Below are 15,847 nucleotides of genomic sequence, written 5' to 3'. Positions count from 1 at the left end.
TATATGTTGAATTTTTACAGAGTTAAAATAAAATAAAGATAAAGGACGATTTATTTCAAAAAAGTTTAAATCGTATTTTGTTAACACGAAATCTCATAAAACACATGGAACAATTTAAAAACAATTGAAAATGAAAATGTATTATAACGTACTTGGTCGAAAAATTTTATACTACTTTTTAGAGTTTAAAGTCCTCTCTCCTTTGTTTTTAGGAATTATTAATTTTTCATATTTCGAATTTGACTAGAATATACGAACATGCGGATATTTTAAAATGCTTAATATTATAATACAGTTTTACCTAGAATAACTCTGCTATATGAAAAAAATATTACTTTCTTTTAAAGCGGATTTAGCGATTAATTCAAACAAAATACGTTTAACATATGTATATGTTAGAAATAATTTTATACGATGGCGTATAAGGGATAATCTCATCTTCTATTAAAAAACATATACAGGATTTACAATCAAGTGTATTTAATTTATTTTGCATTAAAATGCTTTCGCATCATTACTATTGAAATAATCTACACATTAATTCGACTACGCAAATCAGTTTCGATAAAACATCGCATTATTTTAATCGTGCCTCCAGTCGAGGTCCATATACTTATATCATCTTCATTTTAACAATTTATGACGTTCGATCGCTCCTAACGAGCGATCAAAACGTAGCAAAACCAGAACTCAATCGAAAGCACAAAAAAGAAAGAAAGAAAAAGAAACAAAAATAAAAGAGATTCAGGTTAGGGGTCTGTTCTGACGGCAACGGATGATTGTGGGTGTGTAGGCGGTGTTCGCCAGCTGGATCCCAGAGATCACGGAGCTCGCCGCGAATCGCAGCAAGTACGGTGGCCAGTACAGCCGCGAGCGTGGACGCAGGTACCCCAGAAATCCACCTACGTGGAAACCAGCCATAAAACAACCCCCCATAAAATTAGCCCCCCCCCCCTCCCACCGTGTTGTCCTATAGTAGTAACATAGATATGAGAAGTAGCGAAATCGCCCTGGATAGCGAGTGGTCTCATCCTCGTGCGATGTCCATCATGATTGTCCTCGACATCATCTCGCAGGCTCGTTGATCACACAATCGACCTTTCAACGAGAGATAATGGCAGAGTTCTCGCTCGCAATCAGTACAACGCTTTAATTAAGAGAGATGACGAGAGTGCGATCGCAGAATAAATCTTCATTGCCCTGGGGACGTCGCGGCTAATTAACATGTTTTTGCGCGTTTTATATTTTTGTCACCAAATTAGCAGAAAAGTTTGGCGCAGTGGGAAAAGATGGGCGAGAAAAGTTAGATAAACACGCCATCCGAGTAACAAAGTATTTTAATGACTGAGCCGTCGCAACCTACTTTTCTAATTCAACTTTTCGGCCGCGAGTTTCTTCGAGCTTCGAGTGACGAATACAAATTGTCATAATATTGCATTTCTCGCGCGATGGAAACGAGGTAAAAGCAAACGTTGCGCTCTCATCTTTTTGATTAAAAAAAAAAAAAAAAAAAATCGTTTTTCATCGATTTGTGGGTGAATTCGAGCAGCCAGGGACCACTTTCGCTATCCGCGATAAACTTATTCTTCGATTAGTAAATATAAATATGTCCCTCTTCTCCTGCCGCACCCCTCAGCTTATATTGCCATCATGAAAATCCGTGACTGTTAAAAAAACTGATATTCCGGATTTCTTGTGAGCCACACTTTTTCCTTTTTTCTCACCTTGTCTTTTTTCTTTAACATATCCTCTATGCTGATTCTCACTGCTTTTTTTCTCTCTTATCCACTTTTTACTCCAGTTAGCAAATATTTTAACACATGCTGGTATGCTTGAACTTTTGTGGAAAGAGAATCACATGAGTTTTTATTTTATATATATATATACACACACACACGTTTATATATACGTTAGTAGATGAAATAAATATATACTAATTGTTGCATCTCTCTTTCCTTTCTCTCTCTCTCTCTCTCTCTCTCTCTCTCTCTCTCTCTCTCTCTCTATATACATATATATATATATATATATATATATATATATGAGATTGCCTTTTATCGCACGGTCACATAAAAAGTAGTTTGTTCTCCTCATATCCCTTTTGTTAATGACTACTTCATTCTCAGTATCTTGAAATCTATATAAGATTCTTTTAGATATACTAAATGATTATGTTTACTTTTACATCATGTATTATTTTTCTTTATAGGCGCTCTATGCTTATAACGATATGTACATATTTTTATATTGAACACATCGGTTTGCTTTTTGTTATAACGAGATTAGAGGTAGGTTGGTTACCTAGGTGCGGAGAGTTGACTTACATTGCGTGCATAATGTATCCCGGTAATCTAGTTACCGTGTAGATTAGCTAACGGTCGCTCACCGACACGGTAGCGCGCGCCATTTTATTTATTTTCCCATTACACGTATATTGCATTATGCAATTAATATTGATGATGAATGTCACATAAAAATATCGTTTTTTCTGCACGCGCGAGTGATGTTAATATTATTAATGTATGAGCTGTATTTGACTGTAAAATGTTCAAGTTACAAGTCAATGCAGATACGTCTTTTTTTTTTTTGTCGCTTTAGGTAGGAAATTTTAGTTCTTTATTTTCCACATACTTTAAATATATATATGTAATATCTCCCTATAAAAATAATTCCGTTAAATGACTATGTATTTAAATGATTGTACATAATGACATTTGCTTGATGAACAAATATTTGTTTATCCTAAATTAGGATAAACGCTCTTATACAACATTTCACGTTAAATATAATATAGATATTCTAACAATCCGTCATAGATATCAAAATATGCGGAAACAGCCGTGAAGCAGCGAGTTGCGGATAATGCTGATACTTCTCGACGAGTTGATTGGCACACTTCCATTTTTAATTATATTTAATATCTTTAAAATGAGAACTGTGTCAGCGTGACGTTAGGTAGAGATGAAAGAATACTACTTTTACGAGTGAAGAAAACTCAATCATGCTCGGTGAAATTGATCTCCGAGAAGAGAGTGCCAGCAAATCATGGATATATTTCTCTTTTCTCTCTTTCTCTTTCTATCACTTTCTATCTCGTTCCTCCTCTCTTTATCTATCTATCTATCTTTATCTATCTATCTATCTATCTATCTGTCTACCTATTATCTGTCTATATATTCCACTCTCTCTCTCTCTCTCTCTCTCTCTCTCTCTCTCTCTTCCACACAGAGTTTCTTGGTGGCATGCGATAGTGTTCTGGTTAGTCTGTAGATTGTCAAAAGGCGATCAATCCCCTCTTCCCCCCAGTGCGGAATGGCCTTTAGAGAGAGAGAACAACCCTTCCTCGTTCGAGCGAGGAGGGCAATCGTCTCCGGTTCAATCGGAACTTTTCTCTTGGCTTGACACGATTTTTGGCATTTGAAATAGCGCAGCAGTAGCGGGTACAGACGTAGGCACATACGGCCGCTCTTTAGCGGTTTTATCAGTAGAAATTGCACGTCTGACTGCGACACACGACGCTGTATTCACATACAACGTTGAGTAACGTAACCCGGCGAAGGCGGTATTTCTACTAATGTGCGAAAATCAACGGAGGGAAATATTCGATTGTATTTTCTTGAGAATCGCGTACAAAAATAAAGTAGATTGTCGTATGAAATCTGTTATTCGATGGAAGTGGCGGACAAATAAATTGATAAGTAAACGGAATGCAAAATCCAATTTTTATTTACAATTTCTATATTATAGTATAGGAATAATAGAAGTGAAATCTGAAGGAAATTTAATTTCTGTTTTTGAAGTTTAGATAATTTAATAACTTTCATTATGTTTTAATTCAAGCTGTTTAGCTTATAGAATAATAAACGACAGTGTGTATAATAATAGATTTGATATCGATGCACGTCACCTTGTCCGACCTAACGGATTTCATTATTGGTAGTACTGTATAAAAATATCGGGAGCGTGTGTAGTTGAGAATGAAGCGTCTATGACCTTTTGACCGAGACGCGCGAATGAAAAATTGATCGGATCTACGCCCGTCTTGCCGCCATTCGCCGCGAAGCGCCGACTCACGATCCCACTGTTGGGCCACACAGGTAGTTTAGCTTGGGTCACATCGAGCATACCTCACATCATTCCATATGACACGCGGGTAACGTATTCGCGACACGTGCAGGCGCATACGCAGGGGAAACGTATGGGGCGATCGTCCTGCGTATTATATATGCGTGGATATAACGCATCGACGGATAGGGATATATATGTAACTCGCTCGGAACATTACAACCTCAGTCGCAATCACCCCGTTAACACGCTACGCGCATCACCACGTGTGGCCACAAATCGAGAAATGGGAGTAGCACAGTTACACAGTATAGATCGACGCATATGTCTTGAGAAACATTACCGCAAAACGCGAAATCTGTTTCGGCGAAAATATTAGCCGCTCGAATCAAATTAGCATTGCATTACAATGCAATTACAATGCGCTCACAGACTTCGTTGCCGCAGACGCACCGCTTTGCGCGATCAGATCCTCTTCGTTCGGCAGATTGACGCGTTTTCCTTTCTAATAATAATATTATATAATGTTGCAATATTATTATTACTATTGCTCAACAAGAATAAAAATAATATTTAGCAGGTAATGAGATGAAAATGTTGTGAAGCGATATACTTCTGATTTTGTCTGAATAGTCCATCGATGATCTTTGCGGATAAATTTTCAGCATTTCAGGATAAACTTGAAAGGAATATATTTTCATACCAAAAACAGCGAGTGTATCGTACACTTGCTTTGAGAGAAGGAAGAAAGAGATCAACATTAATGTGTGTGCTGTAGCATAGCTTTATCGTTATGTAAATACATTTTTCTTCGAGGTTTTGAAGATACATATGTAATATTCTTGCGTATATATTATGCCTTGTGTCGATTGTATCGTCAGCTAGTGTGAACGAGTGATTAATATTAACCAGGCACTCTAACAAGGCTCTCTAACTAGACTTCTAATACGAGTTCGGCCCTTTATTCCATTAATTTGTTTCCTTTATTCGCATCTATGCGTTAAAATTGATTGACAAAAACACAAAGAGCTAAATATATCACAAACTGGAAAAATTATTTTATAATTTAATAGAGAGAAATCTAAATTAATTATTAATAATTTAATTAATTTAAATAGATAATAATTTATTTAAATGAGTACAAGAGAGGCGTCTACATAAACAATTTAAAATAATTTACAATAATTTACAATAAAAAAACGATTTCGATTTTGACAATTTAAATTTTGATATGCTTGATTATTAGAATCTATTATTAGAATTCGGATTTTGTATTGTAATATTATGAATGTGTGTGTGATCATATACAATATGAATGTAATACTTTAATTATTTTATTCTCTTAAACAAAGTAAGATATTTGATAATTTCATGATTTTTCTAATATTTCAAAAATTTATTCAAAAAAATAAACTCCAGATGTTTATGTATTAGCAGCAGGAGGGGAGATAAAAATTTTCTTTATTTATATGTAAAACATCTATTTACGTGTGCGCGTAAACATTTAATCCAAATTGAGAAAGCAAATATTTGAAAATTCGTTTTCTGACAGAATATATATCGTCGTACAAACTTTTAATATATTTTTTATCAAGTTTCACAAACATCACAAAAATAAGATACACGTATTAATACATAACTATTAATTTCTTTTGAAAATTAAATATAAATATATGTTTTGTGGCAAAAATTTAAAAGACAGGGCGAATTAGGAACAGAGATTTTTTTTCAGAAAAAAATAAGACAGACAATAAAAATATTTCAAAGATCTAATGTGTGTACCACATTTGTCGACGCAAAAAGAACCTTTTAGTGAGAATGACAAGATGCGATTAATATCATAAAAATAATGTGTTATTACGAAAGAACGTGGATATAAATAGCTCTCAATCAATTGATTAGGTAGACATGTCGGTACACGTAGTGTTACGTTCGTTAGGTCTAGGTGTGTAGGATCTGTATAGGTGTAGGTAAACCTATTTATTCTGCCCTTTTATCTGGAATGTGTTTCGTTACCAACACACAATTCGCGGAGAAATAATACGCGTATAGCGATACAGTATCGACAATCATGTCTATGAGTCGCGTAATTCGCTAGTCGAGCCAATATCTCAGAGTTCTTTTATAAATGCAAGTGTTTTCCCTCTTTGTCGCTTAACGAAAACGAAAAGGAAAAAGACAATTACTGCATACGACGATTATTAACGACCCAAAACATCACGACACGACATAAAAAAAATATGATATTACAGAAAAATTAAAGCCGACCGATCGAACAAGATACATGTAAAAAAAAAAAAAAAAGAAAAAAGCGAAAGTAAATTCTACTATCAATCCTGTCACACAAGTGTATTGATGCGAGTGTTGTGTTCTGTTCTATTACGTGGTGTAGGCCATATTCGCCAGTTGTATCCCTGAGATAATTGACCTGATCGGGACGCGAAACAAGTATGGCGGCACTTTGAAGAACGAGCGAGGTCGCAGGTGAGAGACACAACCAACCAATTATCTTCCTTGATTTGAGCCCCTTCTTCCCCTTCCTTTGTCATTATACCTAGGACATCCTCTCGTATACGAAATGCAATATAATCTCCACTTTCACTTCCTACCCATATAGCATCAATATCTAATACGCCTCTGTACACTTTTTTTCTGACATACGTACACACACGTACATATACACGATAGTTTCTTTTCTGGTCTCTCGTGAATCTATCTCCTGTGAATGCACAATCTTCCAATAGAAGCACGTACAAACATTAATCTCCATCAAGAAAGATCCCTTTTTTTATCCGACAAGTCCTTCTTATAAATCTATATATAATATAAATATATATATATATATATATATATATATATATATATTTAGAGATCAGTGTTAGCATCGCAAAATCGCAGTTCCATACCAGCTCATTGCACTAGTTGTCAGTCGGCCTTAGTGCAGCCGCTGCCCCAAAAACATTCCTCAATAACACACACTAGCCTATCAGCAAAAAACCTCTCAATAAACCAGCCAGCCCGTCTGCCACCACGGACCTACTTACCACACCCAGCAACTGGTGTTAGCTTGTTTGTTCACACCGATCGCACTTGGGACAAATACGGCTTATCGCGCTTGATGTACGCATAAAGCATAAAATATAAAATACGAATATAGAGCGAATATTATACGAAAAATCTTCTGCGAATAGTACATATCGAGATACTTTGTTGATCACCGTCATAGATGTTACGCGAGACATTTAATCGGTTTTATGTTTCTGCTGAATAAATCGCGCGAATCTCAAACGGATTTTAACAGAACGCAGTGTGTCCGGATCAATTTCATACGCTTAGTCGCTTCTATTAATTAATTAACATTGTAATTGTTGTGTCGATCGTGAAGCTCGGGGGAATCTAAATTGAGGCGGAACACAGATAACGTAATTCGCTGTAAATGTATATGTGACAACTTTGTATCGAGCGAACAATTGTGCGTCGTGCTAATAAGCCGCGGTTTGTAAATTTGCCTAACGAGTCTTGAGTTAATTATTCGATAGAGAGATGTCACGGTCGAATGATTTTATTGTCGTTAAACGAACCGCGCGCTTTGATATATATCGAGCTGTATTTTTCTCCGAGTGCAAGGGATTAACGCCCAGCATGTACCCTGCATTATCCGAATATATTGAGAATGCATATATTATATATATATACATACATATATAACCTAATGTTGTATCACTTCAGTGTAATAACCTTGATGTTTTAGACAATATGTAATAATGCGATCGGTTTTTTTTTTTGGCATTTATAAACCTTAAAAAGGGAAAAAGGAAAAGAAGATACTTATTAAGTAACACGTGCACTGAGAGATTGCTGGTCATGCATAAGCTCAGGGATTCTGGTTGAGGACATCCTCGGTGGGCCGAAACGACATAGTTCTGGGACGATAGATATTTTTTTTTTCAGTTCAACTGTCATTCGCAACTAGCGCAAATATGGCTATGATCTTTCGTAAGATGGAAGCTACACAACAATAACACGCTGCTGATCGCATCATTGTTCGAGCACTTTATTCGAATACGATCACATGTGCCCACGGTTGATGAAAGAATATCCGCGTATAGTACTTGTGTACGATATTAATCCAGGGAAGCTTTGTTACGATGATAAATCTTTCGCGGATCGATTAACGTTATCATTTTTCATTGTCTGTTATAACGGACTATATAACACAGTATCATATGTATTGCGTGCCGTTTCTCATCAATATTATATTAATACTGGTCATTTTAACTTTTAATGGAGCGGCTCATCAGATACTGACTTAATGAATTAATTCGATTTAACCGAAACGCATCGTGGGCTTAATAAATTAAATGGCCTGAGCGCATAAAGGCATGGAGATATCGAAATGTTCGGTAGGCACGCTTACGTGAAGAATTTCATGTTAAGTACGGTAAAAAAAAAAAAAAAAAAAAAAAAAAGAAAACCAAACACAGAATCTCGTTATACAAGCGTTCGATTTTCCTCGAACGACGCGCGTATTCGATTTGTGACAGATTCGCGACACGCACCCCTGCGTCTTTTTAATCCGACTCAACTCTCGTAACGGTTGACACATAAACGACTTGTAAACAACTCTTCACATCCACGACACTCACATTTCGACACGTACTACATGGCGTCAGGTCCGTATATTAGAGTGAAAGTAATCTTAACAGTGGACATTGGGCTCACATCGAATTCAGTAGCGCCTGTTGCGTGGCCTCTCATTATGGGAGAGACTTTTTTTGTTGTTGCGCGTAATAAAGGAAATTGCACGATAAGGCAAAACTGAGTTTACGATGGAGTCAAACGTCACCGGGTAGAAGACATTAAGCATGGAATGATCACGGTCGAACTCTGCTATTTTTCCTCTGCAAGTCTGCTGATTATTTTTAGGCACCACCAATCTTACCTGTTACGGTGACACACTTCTAGAAATAGAAAAATATATATGTATATGTCATTATTAACATGTATTAATATATATATATATACACGCAGCACGTAGAAATTACACACTTGTAGAAGAGACTTTTGTGCTTGACGTATATCGCAATAACTAATACACGAATGAGCCTGCACTCGTGCGTATTTGACCAGACACTTGTCAGTATTAACCTCTGTATATATATCGTATACCTAACGCTACTAATTTATCATGTATATAGGTATGTGTGTGTGTGTGTGTGTGTGTATGTGTGTGTGTGTGTGTGTGTGTATCGTTTACGTTAAATGGTTAAAATGAATCATTCCAATTCCTAGCACAATTTTGTGGTAAGTTTAGCTCCTATTAATTTATTATTTATTTCACACAAACGGATATGCGCACAATGCGCGCGTTATTTAAGTGCCGAATAGTTTTTATTATTTTTTATTATTTTAATAAATAATATTTTCTTGTAAATTAAATAAATTCGATTGCCAAGTGTATCGCTGTTTAGAATTAATGGAAATTTAATTTCTTGAAAAATGTAAATTAAAAATATCAATTTATGTCTTTTTTTTTTAAGTTAGTATATATATTGAAATAAATAATTAATTGTATAAATACATTATTTACCATAATTTAATAAAGTAAAGTGAAGAGTTTAATTTCACTGTGGCAGCAGACTAAAATGGCACAAAGAGAAAAAAAATATGTAATTCGAGTATCAATGTTCGTTCTTCTCTTTCCTTGCTATTTATCAATTTATATATATATATATATATATATACTTTGAAAAATATATGACGAAAAACTTATTCGGTAAAAGGAAAATTAAAGTAAATAGAAGTTGTGGTCAGAAAGGGAAGAACTTATATGTATATAATATATATATATATATATATATATATATATATATATATATTATATTAAATTTTTTAATATATTAGGGCAGTTAATATACTATATAGAGCGTGTATATAGTAGTTGCTTGAGAGTTTCCCTTTCTTTTCCTATATCATTTATCAATATCGCTCTAATAAGAACGTAATCTAATATGTTCGTTGTGTTGACAGACATATTGTTGTGTGCGGCCACATCACCTACGAATCGGTCTCGCATTTCCTCAAGGATTTCCTACACGAGGATCGCGAAGACGTCGACGTAGAAGTTGTCTTCTTGCATAGGTATGACCAGTGTTTTTATAAAATTGACATTTCTATCGACTTGTATCAGACGTCGTTTAATCCTTTCGACATTACCGAGTTGCGTTTATCAACTGACTGACATTACGAATGATTTCGAAAGGGTTATCACTTGACGTGAATATATTTCATGAAATTTATCTCACACATCCAATTACAACATACACACACACACACACACACACACACACACACACACACATACACATTTTCAAATCATTAATTTCATCTGTGTTATCGGTTGACACAGATGAATAATAACTACACTCGTATTTCATTTTATATATGACACGTAATTTTACAGGCAATAGAGGTTTGTGTATTTGATTCTAGTAGAATCCAATCGCTTATATTTCTTTCAAATATTATCATCTTGTTTCTTTATTATTTCTTTCATGCTGAATAATATTTTATTTTTATGTTGGCGACTTCGTGGTGAGTATACGTCGCCCTTCGACGATCGAGAGATTTTCTGTCGCCAGACGACTAAAAGCGATCAGATTCCATTAGCTCCGCGTTTCTTATCGATCGTAAAACTTCGTCATTTCAGCAGCGTTTCAAATGACAAACAGAGACTTTCCATTGACGTTCAATATCGTGGAGTTTAAAGAGGATAAACGAGAAGATCACGTTCCATGCGCGGTCATTCGTGCAGTCTGATCGCTATAGTCGTAAGGGGTGGTTTGTGTTTTCAGGAAAGAGCCGGATCTCGAATTGGAGGGTCTTCTGAAGAGGCATTACACGACCGTGGAGTTTTTTCAGGGCACCATGATGAATGCCGTGGATCTGGAGCGCGTCAAGGTACCCTGAACCCTAGAACAACACACGAAAAACCTTCACCAACCAACCAACCAACCAACCAACCAACCAACCAACCAACCAACCAACCCTCCATCAATGCCCTCCACGTGGCCGCTCGCGCTTCTTGTTTCCTTGCAGTTCTTTAGGTTATTACACGGTTATTCGCCTGGGTATAACACGCCGTGTGATGGTCGATCGATAAATATATACTTATGTATCTCTCTCTCTCTCTCTCTCTCTCTCTCTCTATATGCATATATATATTATCTATATTTACATATATTTATGTCACGTCATGCAGTCTCACGTTGATAATTGCATTATTTTTTATAGAAACTCGCATCTGCGAGTGATTCGTGCGTATACGAATACACCTGCGAATCATACCAATGTTCGCTACATTTTTTAGATTTATTCTCTCTTTTCGCTCTTTCGCTCTCTCTTTTTTCATTCATGAAAACTGTCGAACCGTCCGGTGCGGCACAATTAAGAATACATCAGTTTTTCGGCAAGCTCGAGGATTTTTATTAGAATTTACTATATCGGGATTCACGGCACACTGACCGTAAGCGCTTTCGAGAATACGTATCGTGAATACAAAAACGACGCGGCACCGGACGGCCGAAAGATATACATACATACATATCTATCTATATTTACGTAGAAAGCAACCGCCTGCGACTGCATGGTATGCTGTATTGAGCTATGGAGCCGACTCAGCGTGCAGTAGAGACTTACTTAGAGATTTATTACTTACTATTGTACGTTTTAACGTTCCCGTTTCCTTTGAGGGTGATCGCTTACGATTCTACCGTATATTATTTGTTCGGTTAGAATGAAAATCGATGAATTTGGTGAATTAGTAACACACACACACACACACATACACACAACGTGACGTGTAAGTTTTCCCTCAAAGGTCACGAGCACGTGAACGATGAATTTGTATTACTTCTTTACGTTTTTAATGAAATCTTCGCCGACCATTCTCGGTCCGCTACTCGACGATATTCTTGCAAAAAAGGCGCCCGTCGACATCTGAGGTGAATGTTATTTATAAAGAGAATCGTATCGTTTTGTCGGATCCGTTCAGGAAACCACCTGATCTCGAACTGGAAGGACTATTCAAGCGGCATTTCACCACCGTGGAGTTCTTTCAGGGGACCATCATGAACCCGATTGATCTACAGCGGGTTAAGGTGAGTTTGTTACCATGACCGAACAATCTACCTCCTCGATACAAAAAAAATATGCGCGTTATAAATCCGTATATATATATGATATATAATATATACCTAACAACCTTCGAGTCGTCTCCCCCTTACTCTTACTATATCTCTATTTTCCTTTTCTATGTTCGACTTGTTGCCCGTCGGCTCGTCATATTTCGACGTGCACGGTACCAGCATTTTATTGTCGCATTTAAATTTATATTTAGAATTATTATTTTAACGAATTAAATATATTGAGAGATTTGTACATGTAATTTTATAAAAATTTAAATTTAAATTTAAATTTTGTTATTTTATATGTATAAATTTATTGTTCCAATATTTTTTATAATATTTTTCAAACATTTTTCAAGTTTGTAATGTAAATTCTAACAGAAAAGAGAAAAATGTTTAGTCGAAATTGTGAATACTCTTTGTATGTTTAAAATAAAAAATATTTATATGCATCGCACATATACCCTAATTGTATACGTATATAAAATTTACCAAGATTTGAAAAGGTATTTATACAGTGCGATGTGAGCGGATTACATGATTTGTGTTCGCGTGGAAAAAAAAAAGTCAATGAAAGTAGTGATGTTACATGGCTGTTACCGTGGGCGATCGGTAGACGTTCGAGAACTGACGTTGTGCCGATAACAAACGCTGTTGTTCCAGGATGTTTGTTGCCTGTATGTTTCCCTTTATGCTCGTATATACATACATTGACGATGTCACATGATACTCCTACCGGAGTCTCTGTACGCTGTCGTCCGCTTTCGTGTCTCGTCAATTTGCGATAGTTGGTTTCGAATTCAATCAATTATCCGCGAGGTTTTAAAAGGATTGGGAATGCAGACCTAAGAGCCCCCACGACCAAAACTCGATATTCGGTCCTATGTTTGTCTCTGTAACGTCGCCCCGATCTAATAGTCTCTGTCTATCTATTTATCTATCTATATACCTATCTATCTATCTTTCCGTCTATCTCGTTTCTTTTTTTTTTTCTATCTATACATATCCGGCAGCAAATCCGAGAGGAAAGCAACGTCAATTTCTCCTACATAGACACATAGACATGTAGACACGTACACACACGGACATACCCATTTATGCATATATCCATTTATTTGAGAAAAGTCCCTTTAAGGTTGTATTGCATCCACCGGATAGACCCATGCCTGCTGTCGACCCAAGTGGGTAAGTGCCCGTGTTATTCTCGTGGCGAGATTGGTTCACCAGACGATTACTTTTCAGACGATAATTTTTGTTAGAGAGAATTTTAGTATCTAATATATATAAATGTATATATTAGACACACACATATATATGTATATGAGATAGTCGATCATGATATCTGTTAAATGTATCGATCCTGCATTGACGAAGACGGGACGGTACGTTCTCTTTGACTGTTTGTATAGTTTTTTTCACATCGAGGTTAATGCCAAGTCTTGTTAGCCGATAGATTAGCATGTAGATAGAGGCGCTTCTCCATTATTCAGATGTATAGACTTAGATGAAACGACCTCCTCCCCCGATGATCGATAAGGTTTGCATATCCAAGGAATGTGTCGTAGAGGCTCGCTTTCATACTTTGATCATTATTCGAATTATCGTGCGACTGCGTCGAAGGTGCGCACGAAGAAAATTTAAAAAATTTATATACATATTACTGTTCCGTTGCTATTTTCGTTTTATATTTTATGTTAAGTGAAAAAAATTTACATTGTTAAATATTTTTTATTAGTAATTTTTATTTTAATATTGAGAGTTTGAGTTGAGCATCTGAAAATTATGATGAGAAATTCTAGAATCCTAAATTTGTTTGTTTATTAATATACATAAATAATAATTGATAATTAAATCAAGCGTGAAGCCGAAGTAAATTGATGGGATTCAGACTCGATACTAAATTTTCCTAAGTTCGACTAACTTAATCTGCCTTGTCCATTCCCCGTGAAGCGAACAATTCCATTAGCCGTGCGAATCTTCGATACCAAGTAGTCGTTGTTGTCTCATTGAATGCTTTTATATGACTTTTATATTGTAGATGCATATTTTTCCATGATATCTTTTATATCGCAAATATTCTGTTTCACCCTGTATTGTGTCTCCGATGATGTCTTCCATTCATCATGTAATTCTACCAATCTGAAAAAATCCATATATTATATTAATTGTGAGAGGAAATAATTTCCCGAATACAAATCATAGATTTAGTTGTAGTTTACGTATTGATTTCGTAGCGACGATCGCGAAATATACGTTTTATATTAGTTGCTTGTCTCTTAAATAAATACTCTTAAGTAAGATTTTATTAGTTGTGACGATTTGATTGATTAATTGAGTAATATTTTTTACTTTTACGCTCTATTCTATTTTTCGAATATATACGCGTAGAGAGCAATCTCTATTTTGCTATCGCTTGAGACCAACGTCCTGCCCAATATACATTTTTCCTATCTATTAATTGACTACAGAATAAAGCAACGGACGACATGAAATGAATTATTCCGATGCTTTTTAGGTACATGAAGCGGATGCATGTTTGGTACTGGCGAACAAATACTGCCAGGATCCGGACGCGGAAGACGCGGCGAACATCATGCGCGTCATCTCTATTAAAAACTACTCGGATGACATTCGCGTTATCATTCAATTAATGCAGTATCACAACAAGGTAACCGTTGTCGAGTTGTTGCTCGGAAATAAATTTTGTTTCAAGCAAAGAACAATTTACAAATACAAAGAACGTATAATATATACATATTGACATTCATTTTTTTTCAAACTTTATTTTACCGAGAATTGTTTTTGTTTTCTATACATTTTCTATTGCAAGGATTAGATAATTTCTGATGTTGTGTTGCAACATCATACGTTTCTACCGACGACTATCTCTTATTATGTCAATCGAATCGTGTGTTGCAGGCCTACTTACTAAACATTCCATCGTGGGATTGGAAGCAGGGTGACGATGTCATATGCCTGGCGGAGTTGAAACTAGGTTTCATCGCACAATCCTGTCTCGCGCCTGGTTTTAGCACAATGATGGCCAACCTCTTCGCGATGCGTTCCTTTAAGACGGTCAGTAAATCGTCATTCTCTGGCAGTTCACTTGTCTGCCATTTAATCTATGCATGTCTGAACGCAATTCCTCGTATAGGTCTTTGTTACAATCAGGCTGTTCACAGTGATCGCGTATAAAAAGAGAAAAGAAAAAAAGTCGCTGTTGTACCTTTCACGAAATCGAGATCTTGCGATCACTCGGATTCAAGCGCACCAACAAAATTTTGTCTAACAGATATCTTCAGAATCCGATAAAGTCATTTCTGATAATTTTTCGTCTCGTGATTCGCGCAATTCGTTAAATTCTCTTGCACGGTCATCATTATGCATGGTCGCTCACATCGCGGAAAATGCAAACGCGGAAGCGACTCGAGATCTACGCGTCGCGTCATGTCACATTGTGTGACACGTCCGGAAATAGCCGGACACGGGCACCTCACTGTGGACATACGCGCACAATCCGTACATGCATAGGAGCGTGTGATTTAGAAATGGTTGGTTGATTGGTACCAGTCGCCCGATATGCAGGCTTGGCAGAA

The 15,847-nt window shown here is 36.2% G+C and overlaps 1 protein-coding gene across 4 annotated transcripts in view; it reads left to right on the top strand.

The window, feature by feature from the left end:
• Nucleotides 1–15,847, top strand: part of Slo (calcium-activated potassium channel slo) — a 102,969-nt gene that overhangs the window by 52,968 nt on the left and 34,154 nt on the right. For 3 of the 4 annotated variants that reach the window (XM_072892599.1, XM_072892598.1, XM_072892597.1), the window contains exons 8-12: nucleotides 6,458–6,549; nucleotides 10,096–10,206; nucleotides 12,119–12,224; nucleotides 14,767–14,919; nucleotides 15,171–15,326. In XM_072892599.1, coding sequence (XP_072748700.1) covers nucleotides 6,458–6,549; nucleotides 10,096–10,206; nucleotides 12,119–12,224; nucleotides 14,767–14,919; nucleotides 15,171–15,326 — 618 coding nt within the window. The remainder of the gene's footprint in view (nucleotides 1–6,457; nucleotides 6,550–10,095; nucleotides 10,207–12,118; nucleotides 12,225–14,766; nucleotides 14,920–15,170; nucleotides 15,327–15,847) is intronic. The other variant, XM_072892600.1, reaches the window with a different exon arrangement.

The sequence above is a fragment of the Anoplolepis gracilipes genome, chromosome 5 (genome assembly GCF_047496725.1).
Source record: "Anoplolepis gracilipes chromosome 5, ASM4749672v1, whole genome shotgun sequence".
Lineage (NCBI taxonomy): Eukaryota > Metazoa > Arthropoda > Insecta > Hymenoptera > Formicidae > Anoplolepis > Anoplolepis gracilipes.
This window is presented reverse-complemented; position numbering and strand designations above follow the sequence as displayed.